General features: G+C 39.9%; 2 protein-coding genes across 2 annotated transcripts; both read right to left on the reverse strand.

The window, feature by feature from the left end:
* Positions 1–9,417: 9,417 nt before the first annotated feature.
* LOC147970451 (uncharacterized) lies at positions 9,418–10,816 on the reverse strand. The gene is made up of 2 exons (XM_087522656.1): positions 10,374–10,816; positions 9,418–9,823 (listed from the first exon to the last, which is right to left on the reverse strand). Exons 1-2 carry the CDS (start codon positions 10,785–10,787, stop codon positions 9,611–9,613), a joined length of 627 nt encoding a protein of 208 aa, XP_087378782.1. The 5' UTR covers positions 10,788–10,816; the 3' UTR covers positions 9,418–9,610.
* A 3,711-nt stretch (positions 10,817–14,527) lies between these two features.
* Positions 14,528–19,267, reverse strand: LOC147970452 (protein neprosin-like). The gene is made up of 6 exons (XM_087522657.1): positions 19,115–19,267; positions 18,002–18,079; positions 16,833–16,997; positions 16,687–16,740; positions 16,443–16,592; positions 14,528–14,909 (listed from the first exon to the last, which is right to left on the reverse strand). The coding sequence occupies exons 1-6, from the start codon at positions 19,256–19,258 to the stop codon at positions 14,538–14,540; spliced, it is 963 nt and encodes a 320-aa protein (XP_087378783.1). The 5' UTR covers positions 19,259–19,267; the 3' UTR covers positions 14,528–14,537.
* Positions 19,268–19,844: the final 577 nt, after the last annotated feature.

The raw sequence follows: 19,844 nt of genomic DNA on the forward strand, positions 1-19,844 counted from the left end.
ACTTCTCCAAAGTTTAAATGAAAGAGAGTGGGGAGTTAAACCACCTTTGAAATTCCATTTTGGAATCCTTCCCATTTGAATAATTTCAAATTCCTATGACCCACTTAAAAATAAAGAGAGGAGCAATATGACCCTCCAAACCAGGGGCAAATTTGAAATATATTTGAATGAGGAAAAAACAGAAAGGTTTGAAAGTGGTTTGAAATTCAAATTTAAAACCATTTAAGAGTTATTTGGGTTTTATTCAAATTATTTTTCTCCTAAAGATAAACAAACGGAAATAAGGGTAAAATGATTCCCTTTAATGCAAAATTAGGAGAAAATAAATTTGGAATCATTTTGGTATTTTGAAAATGATTTTTATTGTGTTTTATTGCAATGGCGGCACTGTTGGACTGTTGTGATTTTTTCTGAATTTTATTTGCCTCTGAAAATATGTTCACATTTTAGCATTTCCTTTTATGAAAATTTTGATATATCATATGCCTAGGTAAATTTTTTATTTTTATTTTTATTTATTGTCTTTTACTCTCTGTTTATTTAATAAAAAAACATGAAAGCGTTTTTTGGCCAAATCCCACCTCCACACCTCTCGCGGCCGAAGGCGTTTCCCCTCGGTCGCCCAACCCTCTCTCTTTCCCCCACGGTCACTGGCAGCAGGCCCCGCCCGTCTTCTTCTTCGCCTTGCCCAAGCCAGAGCACGCGCGCCCGCCGCCATATCCCGAGTTCCTCAAGATCGCGATCCCAGCCCTTCCCCTCACGCACGTCTATGTCTTATAAATAGCCAGCACTCCCCTCGTTCGAACCCTTCGAAAACCCCTCGTAAAAACTCTCTCTCATGCACGCACTCGCAGTTTGGATCTCCGCCACTGACGCTTCAGAACGTCATCGTCTCCGTCGCTGGTGAGCTACCCCGAAGCCCTTCCGTTCCTCCATCGACGTCTCTTGATGCCTTCCCTCTTTTTGACATGCTTTATCCCCTTTGTTAACCCCGCAGCGAAGAGCCCGAGCTCGTCCGATCTTGCCGGAGCCAGGGAGCAGAGGAGCTCGGCCAACTTCACTTCACCGTCGTACGATGTCTGGGGCCCTTGTACGCACCACCACCGGACCCCCTCACTCCGCCGCTTCCGCCTGTGCACTCGCCGGAGCGCCTCGGCCACCGTAACGCGCTCGCCGTCAACCACCGTACGTCATCGCTGCTGTCACACTCGCCGCTGTCGCTCCCGCCATCCCTGAGTCACGCCAAAGAGACCTTCGTGCTCGCCACCGTCGCCCACATCAAACGGAGCCCTCCCTAAAGCCGGAGACCCACGGGAGGAGCCGCCTGCGTCAACCCCGAGCCGCCATCACCGCCGACAACCTAGACGGAGTTTACCTCCACCGTGGTGAGCTCTCCACTCTCCCTCCACTGTTTGATCTAAAATGAACGCCTTAGATTAGATCTAATCTGAACAGTTAGGTTTTTATACTAGATCGGTTTAACTTCGGTTTATTTATGGTTTAGATCTTATCGGTTTAGCCGGTCGGTTTATCCTTTACAAGCACGTGAGGTTTCGTTAAGTATCGGCTGAGCGTTTTATAGATCGGATCGCACATTCTCTAGGCCTAATAGCAGCCCGACGCGTAGCACCTGTCCGATCTGTTTTTATTTTCATTTCTGTTTTAAAAATAGAAAAGTTTTAATCTTAGATATTTAATATCCTTTTGTGTGCTTATCCAAATTAAGTGATTCTTTTTGCAGTAGATTCAAAATTTTATGAAGTTTCTGTTTATGCCATTATTTTTCAAATTTGAGTAGTTTAAATTTGAGTTTGATGAAATTTGTTCAAATCACTAATTTGGTCGTATCTTGAGTTTTATAAAATATTTTTGATTGATTCTTTTTGCTAATGTTTTGTTATTGTTTTGTCCATCCAGTAGCATATAGTGATTTATTTTTCGTTTATTTTAAATTAGGGTTTTAAGCAAAACAGTACTGTTTTAGCTCTAGTTTTGTTTTAGTCTTCTCTTTATAGTTTTAATTGTTTTTAATTAATTTTATTTTGTCACTTTTGACAAATTTAGTTTTATTTCTGTTGAACAAGAAGAATATTTTTTTATTTGAAATTTATTTTCTTTAGTTTTGTAAGAAAACTTGTATAGGTCATAGTTATAGTTTTATAATAGCTTTTTATTTGTTTCTTTTTGCAAATAAAGTTTTTTGAAAAATACTTTCTGTTAAATTAGTTGTTCTACATTTTCTTTTCTGTTAATTTATTAGTTTAAAGCTTTATTTTTATGTTTAGTTTTATGTAGGACAAAGAAAACGAATTTTGTTGTTTGTCGTAAAGTCTTAGACTTTTCCTTAGAAGTTTTTATCGTAGTTTTCCTTGAAGTTCTTTGGATTTTATTTGGATTTTTTATTTGATTTCTTTGTTGTTTATTGATAATTTTGATTGATAGAATTGATTGCTAGAGTGTTTTGCTTATGTGAATGCTATGTTTGACTTATTAGATTTACATCGAGTGATGGATAGTAAAGTTATTTTCAAGAGCGTTATTATCTTCATCAACTTACCAGGCAAGTTCACTTTGACCATGCTTTTCATACCTATGTTTTTATTGCATTTAGTGTCACCATTCATAATCCCTCTAGTAGTGATATTGAATCCTTGTAGTTGAGTAGTATGCATGAGGTAGGAAGCCCATCTCCCTATTACCAAGCCTGGGACGTTGTTTAGTTCTAAAATGCTACGCAATAGTAGACGGGGTTGGTATGAGTGCTAGGGAGTGGTGTGAAGAAGGAGGACTCTACGTCAATGACTGCATCTTCAGGACCTCAAGACTTCAAGACCTCAAGATTTTGAGACTCGAGACAAGAATTCAATACACACTACTGGGTGAAGGACGGATTTGATGGGCACCCTGGAGCAAGCAATGGATGCATGGCCGGGATGCATGGAGAAGCGCCATGACATCTTGCGGAAAGCTTCACCCGTACTCAAAGAGACGGAAGAATACTTCATGCCCATAAGCTTACCTGTGCAACTGCAAGTCATTATGGGCTCTGGCTTGGTTGACCTTAGTTGTGATTCTGGCTGGGACGGTGCTAGCAGTTGTAGAACTACGGTAGGATTGGATGAGCACCAGACAGTGGTCACAGGAACTTTTTGGAAGACCATGTTTCAGTCGTCTTGTTCTCAAACACCCTAAAGTGCGAGAATGTAAAAAGAGGGACCGAATCTTACGGGTAAAGTGTGCAAAACTCTATAGAGGGTTAAAACCTAATCGATTAGCCATGTCTCGGTTACGGAAAATTTGAGCCTCTGGACTTGGATCTATCTCAGAACTCTCAACACCAGACTGATAACTTAATTGTGGGCAACTTATGATGATTTTGGGTTATGAGACATCGGTTGGCGGAACCATGTCATGATAGAAAACTCCGTAGTACAGACTCATGATATTCCTGTGATGTAGGGAAAATAAAACCAGCTTTTATGCAAACAAAACTCGGATACAGAGCCACAAAGCCATATTGCATATAGTATAGTTTATCATCTTTTTTCTTATAGTGATCTTGCTGGTACATTCAATGTACTAACCTACACGGCTGCAACGTATTATGTTGCGGGATTATTTCTATGACGAGTGAGTTTCGTTGTTGGGTTACGGTCTACACTCAACTTGCCGATGGTGTTCATGGGACTCCACACCCGATTGTTTGTTTCCGCTGAGACTTATGAGGTATATATATCAGTTTTATGTTATTTATACATGTGATTGCACTTTGATATATACATTGATGTACTATGTGTGCCAGCATACTAATCCAGAGATGGCACGGATACACAGAGGCTTGACCGTCTGAGGTTGAGTCACTACAGCTAGTGAGTCCGTCGACCTGCTCCGACGGCGCTTCTTCTACTTCAGCACAAGTAAGCTACCAGTTTCTGTCCTATGCTCTCTCTCTCTCATGCCTTTAATCATGCTAAATTTCAAGAAAATGGTGCTACATTTCAAGAACATGTGGATAGGTCCGGTATGGTGGTATCTTTCGTGATGATCATCCATAATATTAGCTTAGCGGACCTCCAATCAGTGTATGCTTTAGTTTGTCTCATTATCTGCCTTGTTGGTGTGACTGTGAGGCATACAATCAAAGTGATGCATATGTTTGAGCGAACTTTTCTCTTGTTTGTCCATGGCAAGTGTGTCAGCATCGTAACCCTCGATGTGGCCATTTTCTGATGTCATTCCTCTTCACTGATATTGTTATTTATGAAAAATAGTGATGTGGTCGTCTTGTAGGCATATAGATAGATCATGGAGGTCTGTAGAGGAGCTTGACTGGTCAGAATTAAGTACATCTATTTTTTTAGAATGGAAGTCCCTCACTATGGTCATACCGAAACATTTTATAGCCAAGTTGATGGTAGCGAAAAATTACCATCTTGTATCTTTTGTCCTGGATTTTGTATGTTATACTAGTTCCTGCGTTGTCATCATACTTCTTTCTCCGTTTTACCATTATGTTAATGAGAAAGGGCCCAAATACAAAGAAAACATGCAGTCAATTTAAATATGGTCTAAAGGAAGATTTGCATGTCGCAGTTTAAATTACTTATTGACTGGTTAGAAGGAAATGCTCTGTGGCTATATTGTAACAGTTTCATAACGAAGATTATGGAAGCAAAATATTTCCTAGGTTGCCATCTTTGTTTCTAGATTTTGTATGTTTCACTAAGTTTAGATGTATGCATTATACTCCCTCCGTCCGAAAAAACTTGTCTCAAGCTTGTTCCTCAAATGGATGTATCTAGCACTAACTTAGTGCTAGATACATCCATTTCAAGGACAAGTTGTTCCGGATGGAGGGAGTACTTCTTATTCACCCCTCTTGATATGACTACTGTATGAAGTTGTGTTGTGAGTAACATGATCGTTTGACTCATGATGAGCTTGCTTTCCCAGATTTACAAGTAATATGTTGTGTCTGACTGGTTTTATATGTCTCCTTTTATAAATTCTATGATTTGCGAGATATTAATATTAAACTATAGCTGACACATGTTGTGCTTTAAGATGCACGGCATTTACGGTTTGGCGCCATTGAGATTGATGATGCATGAGGATGTCGTGAGGTGCCGAGGAGAGAAGTACCTCCTAGATCTGAGATTTGCAAGCACCAGACGAAATGGCAACGCGAGCCAGAAGGGGGTCGGGCGTGTTAATCTGTACAATTTGTTGTTGTCTGGTTGTTTTCTGGTGAAATGTTAATTGTTGGCATGGGTGGTGATATTAGCTAGTGTTGAAAGGAAATTCAAGTATTTCTCTGTTTCATGTATGTGTTGTCCGAACAAAGTAATGCAATGAAATGAAATCTCTGTAATAAACCTTTGTTGAGCGAAAGGTTTGAATAGCTGCTGCAAGCCTGCAAATTTCTAGTTACACATTGTGTGCATGAATCTAAGATGTGAACTTTGGAATTTTGGGATCTATTAGCAAGTAGTTGGTTCAGTCAGGGTGGGATGAGTGAGACACTATACTGCAAAACTGAGGGTGCATAATGTTTTGTGGCTGGTTCAAGAACTAGTTACGTTTGAAAATCAGCATGCATATCATTTAGTGTGTCCTTTTGTGAGCAATTCTGATGGAAGTAAATTACTCTACATTGAATTTATTGGGGATATTTTCTTGATTAATTGCATCAGACTAGTTATGTTGAAACCATGAACAAATGTCTGAATTTACAAGTTGTTGGACAGTGGTGGGCGATGAGCCGAACAAATGAACAACCTTGTAGTGTCAGAAGAAATAACCGAATTATTGCTAGGCTGAAAAATAACCTCACTCATCATTTTTTTATAGATATCAATTGTCTTTCCCATGCTACTTACTCCCTTCGTTCCTAAATATAAGTCTTTGTAAAGATTTCAATACAAACTACATATTTAGAATGTATATTCACTCATTTTATTCCGTATGTAGTCCATATTGAGATTTCTAAAAAGACTTATATTAAGAAACGGAGGGAGTATTTATTTGTTTAGTCATCAAATTGCAGAAATTGGGCCAGCAAATGGAGTCTAGCCACAAAAGCGCGCCACCAGTGTTTCAAAAAAAAGCGTGCCACCAAACTAGTAGTAAATACACGCGTCTTGCTGATTCTTTTTCCGTAAGAGACCCATGACACTCACCTTCAATTAGGACATGGCCAATGGTCCAGCTTGGGCAGCTGCCCCATGGTTCCACATCAGATGCATGCTGTCGTGGAGAAAATCAGTGAAAAAGACTATATCTTGCAAAGGCCTGGTGTAGCTTGCAGAGGAGCTAGGTTCTTCGCCAAAAAGTGTGGTCCTCCAGGTGAGAAAGGTAAGAGAGAGAGAGAGTGTGTGCTGTGAGGAAAAATCGAACAACATGCAAGTAAAGTTGATGGAGGAAGAGTCACCGTGGGACCTGGTAACATGCATGAGACCACCCATGCGTTGGGTAACTTTTGTAATGCATGTAGCTTCAGATTTTTTTTATCTAGTTGGAAGATGGGGCAGTAGCATGCTACTGCCTCCATTGTACATGCCCTTAGTCACCGCCGATGAGAATGTCTTCCAACTCTGGGAGCCTTTTATGCTTTGCTCCGACTTGACAGATGCTCAACATCGTGGGTGTCGCGTCGGCCCCGCCCCCGCTCATTTGCCTCTACATGCTGCTCGCCGCCCACGTGCAGAAATTCCTCAACACCGTTGTCGAGAACTTTCCCGTCCGCGGCACCGTCATTGGCATCATGAAGGTATTGCCGAACCCCCTCGTTGGCTTTCTTACTCTGCTAAGTACCGTGGTATTCAGTTTCTGGTGTGTTGCTCTGCATCTTATAGTAATAAATAACTAAGAATGTGACTCACTGATTAGACATATAGTGATTCATATATGCTATTATTATTGCAATAGTACAACCATGTCCGTCTAGGCCCGCCACCAACCCGATTGGACAAGAGGATATGATGAAGACAGTGGGCTCCCAACAACGGAGAAACACAGGCGAGGATGGTGAGGCCCTGTCAGATCAGCTGACGATGGTGGATATGGCACCCCAGGGTATGAATGACATGGGAGTGATCACCCATAACCATACAACCCATTCCATCGGATCAGGAGGGCGAGCCCTGAAAAAATAATCTATGACCGCACTAAGAGCATCTACAGTCGGGCACCTCAAACTATTCCCAACCGCCCGGGCTGACAGACCAGTCACTAACCGGCCAAAAAATTAGACCCGCTTGGCCTCCTCAAACCGGCCCCAAACGTCGGCCAAAAGAGCTACAAGAGAGCCACAAGCTCACAAGGCGTGCCCCGGAGGGTAGGGCACGCCCCTGAGCTCGTGGGCCCCATGCAACTTTGTTTGACCTTATTCCACCTCTATAAATTCCCAAATATTCCCAAACCAATAGAAAGCCACCCGAAACACTTTTTACACCGCCGCAAGCTTCCGTTCTTTCGCGGTACCATCCGTAGGCCTTTTTCGGTACTCTGTCGGAGGGGGAATCGATCACGGAGGGCTTCTACATCATCTTTGCTGCCTTTCGATGATGCATGAGTAGTTTACCACAGACCTACGGGTCCATAGCTAGTAGCTAGATGGCTTATTCTCACTCTGATCTTCAATACAGTTTTCTCCTCGATCTTCTTGGAGTTCTATCCGATGTAATCTTATTTTGTGGTGTGTTTTTTGGGATCTGATGAATTGTGAGTTTATGATCAGATTATTCACTGAAAGTAATGGAGTCTTTTCTAAACTTCACTATTCATGATTGTTATAGCTTTGAATTTGCTTCCAATCTATCCGTTTGATTTGGCCAACTAGATTGTTTTATCTTCAGTGGGAGAGGTGCCTTATAATGGGTTCAATTTTGTGGTGCCCTCACCCAATGACAAGAGGTATAGCGAGGCACGTATAGTATTGTTGCCATTAAGGGTAAAAAGACGGGGTTTAATGATATTGCTTGAGTATACTTTGTCTACATCATATCATCTTGCTTAAGATGTTACTCTGTTTATCATGAACTTAATACCATATATGCATGTTAGATAGCGGTCGATTGGTGGAGTAATAGTAGTAAATGTCGGCAGGAGTCGGTCTAATTGTCACGTACGTGATGCCTGTATACATAATCATTGCCATGAATATGTCATATCTATGCGCTTTTCTATCAGTTGCCCAACAGTTGTTTGTTTACCCACTGTATGTTATTGTTTCGAGAGAGAAGCCTCTAGTGAAAACTATGGCCCCCGGGTCTACTTTTATCATATTATTAAAACTAAAAATACCTTGCTGCAATTTTATACCTTTTATTTTACTTTTCTTTTTATCTATCTATCACTATTAGAATTAATCCTTGCAAATAACGAATTCAAGGGGATTGACAACCCTCTTGCCCACGTTGGGTGCAAGTATTTGCTTTTGTGTGCGTAGGTGCTAAAGACGAGAGTTTGCGTGGTTCTCGTATTGGTTCGATAACCTTAGTTCTCACTGAGTGAAATACTTATCTCTATTGTACTGCTTCACCTCTTCTCTTCGGGGAAAATCCCAACGTAATTTATATGTAGCAGAGGGTCAGTCCGTGGCGGCACTGCATGGGTGCAATCACTGTCAGGGAGAGGCATGCACTACAATGATGAAAAGACGGGATTGTTTGGCCCATCCATGTCTGTCTAGGCCCGCCACCATCCCTGTGAGACAAGAGGATATGACGAAGATAGTGGGCTCCCAACAGGGGAGAAACACGGGCGAGGATGGTGCGGCCCTGTCAGATCAGCTGACGATGGCGAAGTCATCGGCCCGCTCGCCATCCTTGAAGACAGTGGTCTCGAACTTTGCCCATAGCCATTGCGCGTTTCCTCCCACACACAATAGTTGTCGAGGTGATGGGTTTTGATCGAAGCCCACGCCTCATGCCGCTTGCAGGTTCTCCTCCATCAACAACCCCTAGTTGATGTAGTTGGTGCAGGTGATCATCGGGAAGGAGAGGTTGGTGTTGCTACCACCGCCGATCTCGCGCACGGTCTCCCTTACCATGACTCACCGCCCGTGCCACGCCATGTCCTACTACACCGGCGACTTGATGAGCGATGTCACTGCAGCGGCGACGTCTTAGAGCCGCCCGAGGCTGAAGTTGTTGCCCCCCAACTCTTGTCATGGTCCCTTAATAAGCCTTGGATGCCAATTGTTAGCATAAACTACTAGCTATGTAGCTTTGCCAGTATTAGACGAGGAGAAGAGAGTATCTAGCCGAGGAAGTGTAACAGGTGCATAAACACTAGATCGGGTCCGCGCCGTGGCGCGAGGGTGCCGGTCAGAACATTTAGACAAAACATGTAACAATTTGTCGGTAAGAGCCCAGGAATAGCATATGTAGACAACCAATTGTGTTAGAAGCAAAACATAATGGGACTGAAGATGAACATCAGGTTAAAAGACAGAATCAAGCTCGGTGCTTTCATACAACTAGAGGTAAAACACAGGACCATACATTACTTTTTACGACAGAGAGATAGGAATTAAAATCTGAAATCTATACATGCCTTGTTCAGAACAAAGTGAAAATAGCAACATACCACCAAGTTGTACCTTCCACTACAAAGACAACAACGGGAATCTAAAGGCAGATATCGAGGTTGGAACAAGCAAACCATCAAATAATTGTAACGACGAATTAAAAGTAACCGTCACAGGAGACTTGCTGCCCAGACATGTCTTGTGATGGTAAATTGCAGGGGCAGCTTTAGAGCTTGCAACATGAGGGCAAAAAATGTGGGAATAGGGAATCACCATTAGATAGTCATCATCCTGTAGAGGAAAGTCAAGGATAAAATAATTGTTTTATAAAAGGATATGCAGGCAAGAGTATTGCTGCTGTAAAACTACTGAAACTACTCCATAGAATTAATAGAATTAAGATGATCTCCTGGAGTAGTTCAAGCAATACTGGAGTAGTTCAAGATACTGAATCTTGGTGCAGCACTAAGCATGAGATACAATACTCCACAAAATTAACACAATAAAGAAAGTATAAAAGCAAGTTAACAATCTAACAAGGCAAGTTTCAGTACCGCACCAAGTCAAAATCTACTGCAATCTTTGAGCTACTGAATATTCCAAAACAGTGAAGTGAAGTTCCATTTTAAGCTACTGCAATCTTTCTCTTAAATCTACTCATGCATCTGTGGAACTTAGCAGTATTCATTTAAGAATGGAGTAAATTAACTTGGCAGTATGCAAACTTTGAGTAAGTTGACTTGGCATTATATTGAAATTCCACTGCAGTCTTTAAACTACTGTAACCAGTCGGAAATCTACTAGAAACCCCCCAAAAAAGTTCATCTTTTGTACTGAGTACCTTGCGGATGGCGTCGCAGCCGGCGAGGACCTCCTCGATCTGCGTGCACTTCCTTGCCGGCTTATTCTTCTCATCCTCACTGGCTTCCTCGAGCTTGGTCTTGGCCTTGCCGGCGGCACCGGGCTTGGGCTTGGGCTCCCACTTCCACTTGTGATCAAAGCTGACGTCGTTGGGGGGAGGCGAGCTCCGCCTCCCACTTGAGAGCCCGGTCCCGCCGTGCGGCTTCTCCTCGGCCGTCCACTTCACCTTACAGCCCCCTGGGGAGGCGGCGGCGTAGGTATACTTGCGGCGAGCCGGCTGTGCGCCTTGGTGCGAAGGTGCCGGTCCAAACGTTGTAATTAAGCAGGTAATGATGAAGTTAGTAGGAAGGTTTGAGAAACTATTTACATCTAAAAAATCAAAGTAACCATCCATGATAGATGAGTTTACTATATCACAAACAGGAAAATAAACCCAATGCAAGGTAAGCAAGGCATAGTCAATCCATAGGATAATTGATTTGCATGGTCACGACAAAAGCAGTAAGAGAATTGGCAGTGAAACACTAAAACTGAACATTTTTGTGATATTCTAAAAACCAATGGTTTCCTCTTCAGCCCCCTCTTGAACCTATAACAACACCAAAGCATAGCACTTTCTTTCAGACAGACGCCTTCGCCTACTTCAAAAGATAGCATAGAAAAACCATATAAATTAGGGATTGGTTCATAGCAGGACATTTCTGCTATGCCATAAAGAAACATATAAATCAGTGATCCATATAAATTAGGTGGAAAATGAGTAAGAGTTGTATCCCTCTGTTCAAAAGATAGCATGATACACCAAAGGCAAATCATAGTAGTAGTCCAAGATAACTTATTCATATGGTTCTTCAATGGCATACAATGGTGCAAACCATATAAATTAGGCGTCAAATGAGTAAGAATAGTAGACCTTTGTTCAAATGCAAACGATTAAGCAGAAGGATTTAGCAAGTGCAGCAGGGCATAAAGTTCGGTACAAAGCAAAAGCATTTAGCCTGATTATTAAGAGCAACAGAGCATATAGTTCTGTGCTAAAGAGTTTCAGAAGCAAGCATAGTGGCAGTGAGGTCAATATTGAGTAAGCAAACCACATACAGGGCCAACCCAAAATGGTCCAAGTACCCTATTTTCCATACATCTTAGATAGCAAACCACATAAAGCTTGATGCACTATTATCTTTGACTCAGTCAGACCCAAAATAAAGCATTGATTACATCTTAGATAGTAACTTGGGCATTGATCACATCTTAGATAATAACTTTGGTAAACAGCCTATTTTTTTAAAAGCAATAGTGTAGGCTGGTTTTTTAATCTTTCGGTCATTGATTAGATGCAATAGTATAGACTGGTTTTCTAAATCACCTCTGTTCCATATTAAGTGTTGCTAATTTAGTACTAAATCAACGCCACTTAAGATGGAATGGAGGGAGTAGCTTTTATCACATATTCACCAATTTCTTGGTACCATTCTTATTCTATAGCACCAAGTCAAATGTTGATCCTTATTTGTATAATATGCCCATCCATATTAGAAGGGCTACATTCTACTAATTCAGTTAGGCTCTAACCATCCAAATTTTAGTAATCAATATTATTGACTTTCTTATGTCGTGTCCTGTGCTCCTAAAAGACGACATGCAATCAGAGATGAAGACTGTGCATGCGAGGGCAACAATTTCACCATACGGGGCTACATCCATGTGCCAACTAAGTTATGCACTTCTTCACTTTCACCTAGACTATAGAAAAAATAGGCAGATCCACCTGGCACTATCGCTATTAGAATTAAAAGAACGTTTCTCTGGTACCGTTGTTCTGCATGCCAAGTTTAGCAAAACTTATTTGTCTAATGGATACATAATAACATGTTTGTTTATCTAACTAATGCCATATGAATAACCGACAGTTTTAAAATCGACTTTGTATTTTAATTCATACAACATATAGTCAATCAGGCAACATCCTAAATTTATTTTGCACATAGGAAGATCGAAAGAAGAAGAGGAAATAGGGAACGGAGAAATCAAAATTCAAGGAACAAAGAACCAGAAAGCAGCCACAGTAGCCTGAGAAAAAAAATCCTCCTTTCAGCAAGAAGAAACAGAAGAATCCTCCATTCCTGGAAAAGAAGACTCAAGTCAGACCTGATCCTACTCACTCATAGGGTCAAAGCTTCCCTAGTGGCGCCAATACAAAACTTTGTAGCTTCTGTAAATTAAACACTTTTGATACCCCATGTACTCACCACCACATCCACATGTAAAGTGTTAGTAGGCCTCCCAAAGTTAGGGGCCGAAAATGACACTAATACCATGGATGGTGGATATCTTGTAACCTTGTTGTGTTATATAAAAATATGTCAGTAGGAGCCTTTTCTACTGTCTTTGATTGTTCAAAAAGAAGAAGAAACAGAAGAAGGAACATGAGATCCACTTCCCATAAATATCCGGACCTCTTGGATTATTTTTTCTTGGCTTATCAAGATAGTATTACACAATGTAATGGGCAAATCTTTCCTAAAAATTAGACATGCACAAACATGGGGTTCGAAAGAAACTGCAAGATTTGGGATTTGGGTGCAAACCCCAAAAAGGAAACTTGAGACCCACAGCAAGATTTTCTTTTTATGTATATGCAAGGCTCGTCCTATCTATGCGTGGGAGGGAGGGAGGGAGGCGGCTGCAGGAGCGAGCGAGGGAGGAGGCGGCTAGGTCTCCGTCAAATGAGCGGCCCCCTTTTATACCCCCACCATGCGAAATGACCGAAATGCCCTGGTGAGGGCATGGTATTTACATTTTGTTGCCATTACTATTCATTCCAGCAGTGATCGTCTCAGATCCAACGGCTCAGCTTCCTCCAGATGTCGATCCAACGGACGAAAACGCATCAAGGGAAAAGATCCAACGGCCGAGAGTCACTGATCTCTAAGGAGCCATGTAGAGACCTTCTTCTCTTATTTCTGGATGCAGTTCAGTCTACACTTGCAAAGGAGGAGCTCTACTAGAGAAGTGCAGCACTGGACGCAGCGGCATCTGAACGCACTGCATCGATGGCATGTGTTCCTTTGCGATTCGCATTAGGATAACATGCTAGTAAGAGTATAGCTGGACATTGGTTTTCGGTTCTCAGCGTATTGCGTATTCAAAGAACCAATTTGACAGTATGTTCTGACTAACACGGGGCACGGGCCCTTAATTCATTTTATCACGTAACATCGCAGCACGCAGCAGCAGCCCTGCCATGCGCAGCCGTCGTCAATGGATGCCCAAGTCCACGCAGATCATAAGTTTTCCCTACCAACCTTGATAAAAACACAAGTCCTCAAAAGCGATCATTTTCCAAGTTGTTCAAATTATCGGATGGCACACCACTGTCACGAACAAAGCTAACAGAGGACTATAATTAAATCAAAGCTGGCACATATAGCTTAGAAATACAGATTTCAAGTCCAAATAAGTCGCAATACAACACCCAGAAATAAACATGAGATACCCACTCCCAGTACACTTTTTTGAAATTGCAAATGAGGTGTCAAGTTGGCGGAAAGCAGCAGTGCCAACTTCAGGCCTCACTGCTCGAACGACACGACTAGGAAAAAAGTACAGCCATGCACGCCTATCCTTTTCGTCATATGTGCAGCCCTGGCCGAGCCCACCTAGCTAACTGTGGACACGGTATTCACGCATCTGCAACGATGTATGGTGCCTTTTGCCATTTTCACAAACGTTCAGTGCACTGATCACCTCGCCTGGCCGTGCGGCTGGATATCTGCATTCAGATATCGCTGCGTCCAGGACGTCCTCTCTCAGCTCTACTAGTACTACTTTCCTTTGATTTCAGGCTGGATGGCTTGATTTACAAATGGTGGTGTGCTGCTCCTTTACTTACCAACTATTGTCGTCTCATTGCTTACGTACTGGTATTTGTTTAGCTACTAAGTCATGCTAGCTCTTGCCAGTTACTCACTCCATTCCATAATATAAGAGCGTTTTGTAGTTTCAAAACGCTCTTATATCATGAGACAGAGAGAGTATTTTACTACTGCTGACATGTTGTGCCCTGTAGAAAAGGGTTTGAGTCCACATTTCATACCTAAATTACACATTTTATCATTTTTATTATATCTGAGAACTGATACACTCAACCAATACAACCAGCTGGACCTCCATAGTAAAACATATATCCGTCCTTTCTAGCATGCATAAGCTCACTTACCTTGTAACAGTTTGGCCTGGTGACAAGTGTAACCAAGCCACTCGGATCATACACATTAGCTTTGGAATCAAAGAGCTTGATATTCTTGAAGTATGCTGCTTTCCTTTGGCCTTCTTCTGGAAAATGACCACTACCCATTGCGGGACCACCTTGATCCCTATCCTTAACAAATCCAATCCACGCTACTCCGGGAGCTATACCATACAGTTTAGGACAAAGCTCTTTTGGAAAGTGCCCCAAAAATTGAGGTTTACGCAAGTCATCTCGATACAACACCCAATCTCTCATGTTTGGATCCTATGAGTTACGGAAAATGATAAAAACAAATGGTCAGTAATCCGTCGACAAATCAATACCCTTGTACTGAAATTTTCTAGGATGCACATAGAGAGTAATATGGTACTAAAAAACTATTGATGTGTGGAAAAAGGAATTCCATAGTAAAATAATATGTTTTTCAACAATAATTACGTATTCACTAAAGAAGCTACTCCCTCTGCTCCATATTAATTGTGGTGGCTTTAATACACTTTGTACCATATTTACTTATTTACTAGGATAATGCCCATGTGTCGCAACTGATACAAATATTTTAGTATGTTAGCTTGTGCTTTACCTGTCTATATTATTGTGATTGTGTAAATAAATATTTATCAAATTCTGCCCTTGATTTACCTTATAGTTTAATGAGACGTTTGGTAAGTAAATTAAAGTGTAATTGGTTCAAAAGGTAAGTAAATTAAAGTGATTGACTATCATACGGGGAAGGTTGAACGAAGAGGTGGTGGGAACAAAAGTGAAACATAGAACCTTACGTTCTTTTTAAGTATAGTGTGTCTATATATATATACACACGATAATTCATCCTGGAGCCCGGGCTCAGCTGCTCCCGGTCAGCAAAAAATTCAAAACAAATACTAGAAAAATTCAAAAAAATCTAAAAAAAATTGTGTCGTAGATAATTTGATGCGTGAGGTCCGCTCCAAATTTCAATTCATTTGGATATCTGAGTAGGTCTCGGCAAAAAAGACAAATCGGGTCAAAACAGTTTGTGAACAGTAAACTTTTTTACAGACCCCGATTTTGTCTTTTTTGCACAGACTTGCTCAAATGTCCAAATGAGTTGAATTTTTCAGAGAACCTCACGCATCTAATTATCTATCACACAAAAAAAAATAGAATTTTTTGAATTTTTTTTGTATTTGTTTTGATTTTTCCCGTGAGCGGGGGTGCAGCTGAGGCCGGGTTCAGATTCGCCACACTATATATATATATATATATATATATATATATATATATATATATATATATATATATATCATACACGAGTCACAAGTAACAGTAACAGCTATGTGCTCTGGCTAAATATGTGTTGCATGAATGTTCGAATTTGTTTTCTGGATTTTCCCTATATTATGGTGAGGTACGTCCTGTGGTAAGACCAAAGGGTACATGTACATGTTATTTCGCTAGATCAATTCAAGATTAATATGCCCTAATACACCCTAAAATAATTGCCATGTCATGGATTTTAGTGGTTGTGTGGAATAAGCTATAACTATGACTATATTTATAAATCACACACATACTTCATCAATTTATACTATGTAAAAATACGTTGAATGTACTATAGGGTATTTTAGAACTGGATTTGTTGCATGTTCATATTACTTCAATAATTTTCAATTTCATTGGCAACAACAGGCGATGGAATTTTTATGTTGGAAAAATATTTGCCTACACATTCAGATTTCATGAACAAAAATAAAACTCTCATATTCTACATGGTAGACAAACTGAGATTATGAGAGTAGTAGTACAAGGGCATACAGTGTGCATGCTAATTGTTATGTAGCGATCGTCCCTGTCGTAGGTTGAGGGAGGAGCAACAGCTTGGCCTGGAACAAGTGCAGCTCCACTAGCAGGCACAAAACCGGGGCAGTCCAAATTATAACAGCCCGTTGATTTGTAATTGTCTTTCTGTAGGATGAAAAATGAATTGTAATATTATTAAATATATGCAAACGACACCATTTACATTTACCCTGATAATAATAAATTAATATAGACTTACGGTCCATCGTATAAAGAAATGGACATTATTATTATTATATAACTCGGGAAGTACCTACATCAACCATAGTTGCAAGTGTTTATTTTCTGGTAGTGCTTGAGTTCATAATGATGTTGAAAATAATATTTGCAAATGTTTACAATTACATGAAATCCAGCTTCGATAGAACTAAAGGAGGACCGATCTAGATCAATACTGCTGATATATATTGATGCCCCAGATTCTTGGGAATGATGTTGTCCTTGTGAACTCCATATACCTATTTTAACTCGCGTGCCGTAGCTGCTCAGCCTGGTGCCCCATCCAGCTATCTAGTAACGAAAAATAAAGTAAATAGGCTTGTTAGCTCATATAGATGATAATACATTTGGCTATTGGAAAATAAATACTACACTCTTAGACCTCTGACAGTTCAAAATACCCTAAGAGTATCATGCACTATCACCTAAGAAAAAAATGATGTGGCACTACAATTAAGAATGTGAAAAAGATTCTAGTATCATACTATGATACAGTATCATAGTGAGTCAAATGTCAATAGTTAATAAGAAATAGATCATAGCCCAATGTTGTATTGCGATTTTACAATGGAATGAATGAAGTGACAATATGATACTGGTTCATGATATTTAGCACTCAGGATGTATTATCATAGACTACTACTACTTTATTATTTTGGTCCTCGTAGAAATATTGCTGCTCCCTCCGATCCATATTAATTGACGTTGGTTTAGTACAAAGTTATACTAACTTTGTACTAAGGACTGGTAAGGTTTACTAGGTTCATATTAAATAATATATAGCAACAATATGAGATTGAGCATATATCGTCCTCATATAGCATAGACATATGAGTTGTGCATAAGGACTTCTAAGTTTTACTAGGTTCTAAAAACATATATCGTAGAAAAAATTATGCAAAATAAGGGTTACAATACACGAAACTTATACTCTTTCAATATATTGGATTGTGAAAAAAGAGGTAGTAGCAAATACCTAGAATTTTTCTATGGAATACTCCCTCCAATTAAATTATATATTTAGTGAGATTTCCAAAGAAGAAAACCCTCCAACCTTTATACTCCCTCCGTCTGAATTAATTGACGCAACCTCTATACAACATCATTAATTCGAGTCAAAGGGAGTATTAAAATCTTTAGAATTATAAAGAGGCTCAAAACAAAATGCAGATCTAGTATCTATAACCCATTGCGAGGCCAAAGTTGACCCCTTGTTTTGGATAAATGTAAAATGTCATCATTAAATAGACCAAAAACAAAAAGACTAGAATAGAGGACATTGAGGAATGCTTTACATGATTGACATCATTGTTGCCTTTGTATTTATTCCTCCCAGCTAACACAAACAGTGCTGATCTTGGTGATGTTAAAAACTGTCAAGAGAATAGCAATATTGTCACTTGCTTTTCAACAAATGGGTGAAACAACATAAACTATGTGAAGTAAATCATAGGGACAAGATCTAACTTTGACCCACAATTTTACTTTATTGTATTTATGATCAATAATACTAGATGGTAGTGCTATTTGGGACAGGCCTACACATATAAGTTTTATGTATCCTATCTGAATAGTTATAGACATATAAGTATATTTATTTATCACTTATTTAAAACGTCCAGGTGTTGGACAACTGGGAGAGTATTATTCCAAACTTCCAACAAAGATGACTCGCATGCATAACAAACATACTCTAAGTAATTATATTAGAAAACATGCACAATAAAAAATCATTTTACTCCCCATAAGCTCAAGAATTGTTTTGATAATTCCAAGCAATTTTTCTCCTACTTTAGTTCCTCGAGGTATCTGTACTTTCTATTGTTTGTAAATTCTGTTCACATAGATTAAATGTAGTACCCATAAGGTAGTTTAGGTGAGGCGAGTCGGTTTGTAGAAACAACTTAGGTTGAACTGACATTTAGTTTGTTCAAATTTGAAAGCATGAAGGGATCATATGGTCATGTGCGTGTTTTAAAAAGATGCAATGTGTGAAATAAGAAGTGCACCCACAAAATTTCGTTTGAAATGTATATAGAGAGTTGGTAAAACAAATTATATTTATTTAATGAGAGCCTTTCATCCATTATTTCTTTTAAGAAGGTGAATGGATTGATTCGGTCTTCAAATTTTGCAGGTGCATGTACTATTCTGCAATGTACATCGTTCAAAAATTATAATTGTGCAATTGTGTATCTTGTTTTTCTTAAAACAGTTTTTTGGCACGATGGCATTAGTTCACTTTTAGAAAGTAGCAACCCCTTTACGAAAAACACCTAGAGACTTTGCATAAAGAGAAAATGCTAGTCATGATCCATATCCTAAACCTTACTGAATAGAAGAATTAACCTAGGGAAAGGATAGCTCTTGAAAATTTATAGAAAATATATATTGGACTGTAGTATTACCGTCCCATTGGTTCCCATGTCTCCATATGCATCTACTGAAGGGAGATCGCCAGATGCACATAAGAAACATATCAACATGGCTACGACCATGTAATCCATTGCTATGAGAAACAATATTCTTATAAGAACTTGGTTATTCTTCATCTTCAAAAGTGTAAAATTTGGGAAAACATTGGGCTATTTTGATAGTATATATTGGTTGTAGTGTGGAAGTATACTTATATTGGTTTCATAGGGATGGCCATAGTGTGGAAGTATGAATATATTGGTCATCATAGTGTGGAAGTATGCATATATGTATGTTATAAAGTGCCAAAAGAGCTAATAAGGTATGGTGTCCGTAGTGTGGAAGTATGCATATATTGGTTGTAGTCTTCCCAAGAAATGTGCGTATTTGCTAAAACTGGCTAAATAAGAAATTAAGGGGGGCCAGTAATCTTACCTAAAGTTCTTCCAATCCACATTTGATGATGAAGAATAGACGTTCAGCCTACTTTTATAGAGGGGAAAGAACCATGAGGTAGACTACATGTTTGTTTGATAGGGGTGGCATGACATGTGTTGGACTTTGTTATCCAAGTGTCATATTATCTCCACACTATCTTGCCAAGTGTCATAAAAAATATGACACTTGCCAAAGGAATGTGGGAACTCCCAACATGTGTCATGCCACCGCTAGTTCTCAATCACGTAGTCTACAAACTAATATTTCCCCTCTATGTACACCCAG

This window comes from Triticum urartu, chromosome 5A (genome assembly GCF_056163025.1).
Source record: "Triticum urartu cultivar PI428250 chromosome 5A, HENAU_Tu73, whole genome shotgun sequence".
Taxonomy (NCBI): Eukaryota; Viridiplantae; Streptophyta; class Magnoliopsida; order Poales; family Poaceae; genus Triticum; species Triticum urartu.

Bases quoted from the DNA above. Each gene is read 5' to 3' on its own strand.
- LOC147970451 (XM_087522656.1), bottom strand. From the start codon at position 10,787: ATGGATGGTTACTTTGATTTTTTAGATGTAAATAGTTTCTCAAACCTT. The intron at 9,824-10,373 runs GTACTCAGTACA...TTTCCTCTACAG, and splicing joins GCTGCGACGCCATCCGCAAG to GATGATGACTATCTAATGGT.
- LOC147970452 (XM_087522657.1), bottom strand. From the start codon at position 19,258: ATGAAGAATAACCAAGTTCTTATAAGAATATTGTTTCTCATAGCAATG. The intron at 18,080-19,114 runs GTAATACTACAG...TTCTCTTGACAG, and splicing joins ACATGGGAACCAATGGGACG to TTTTTAACATCACCAAGATC. The intron at 16,741-16,832 runs GTAATTGTAAAC...TGGTTGATGTAG, and splicing joins CTATCGAAGCTGGATTTCAT to GTACTTCCCGAGTTATATAA.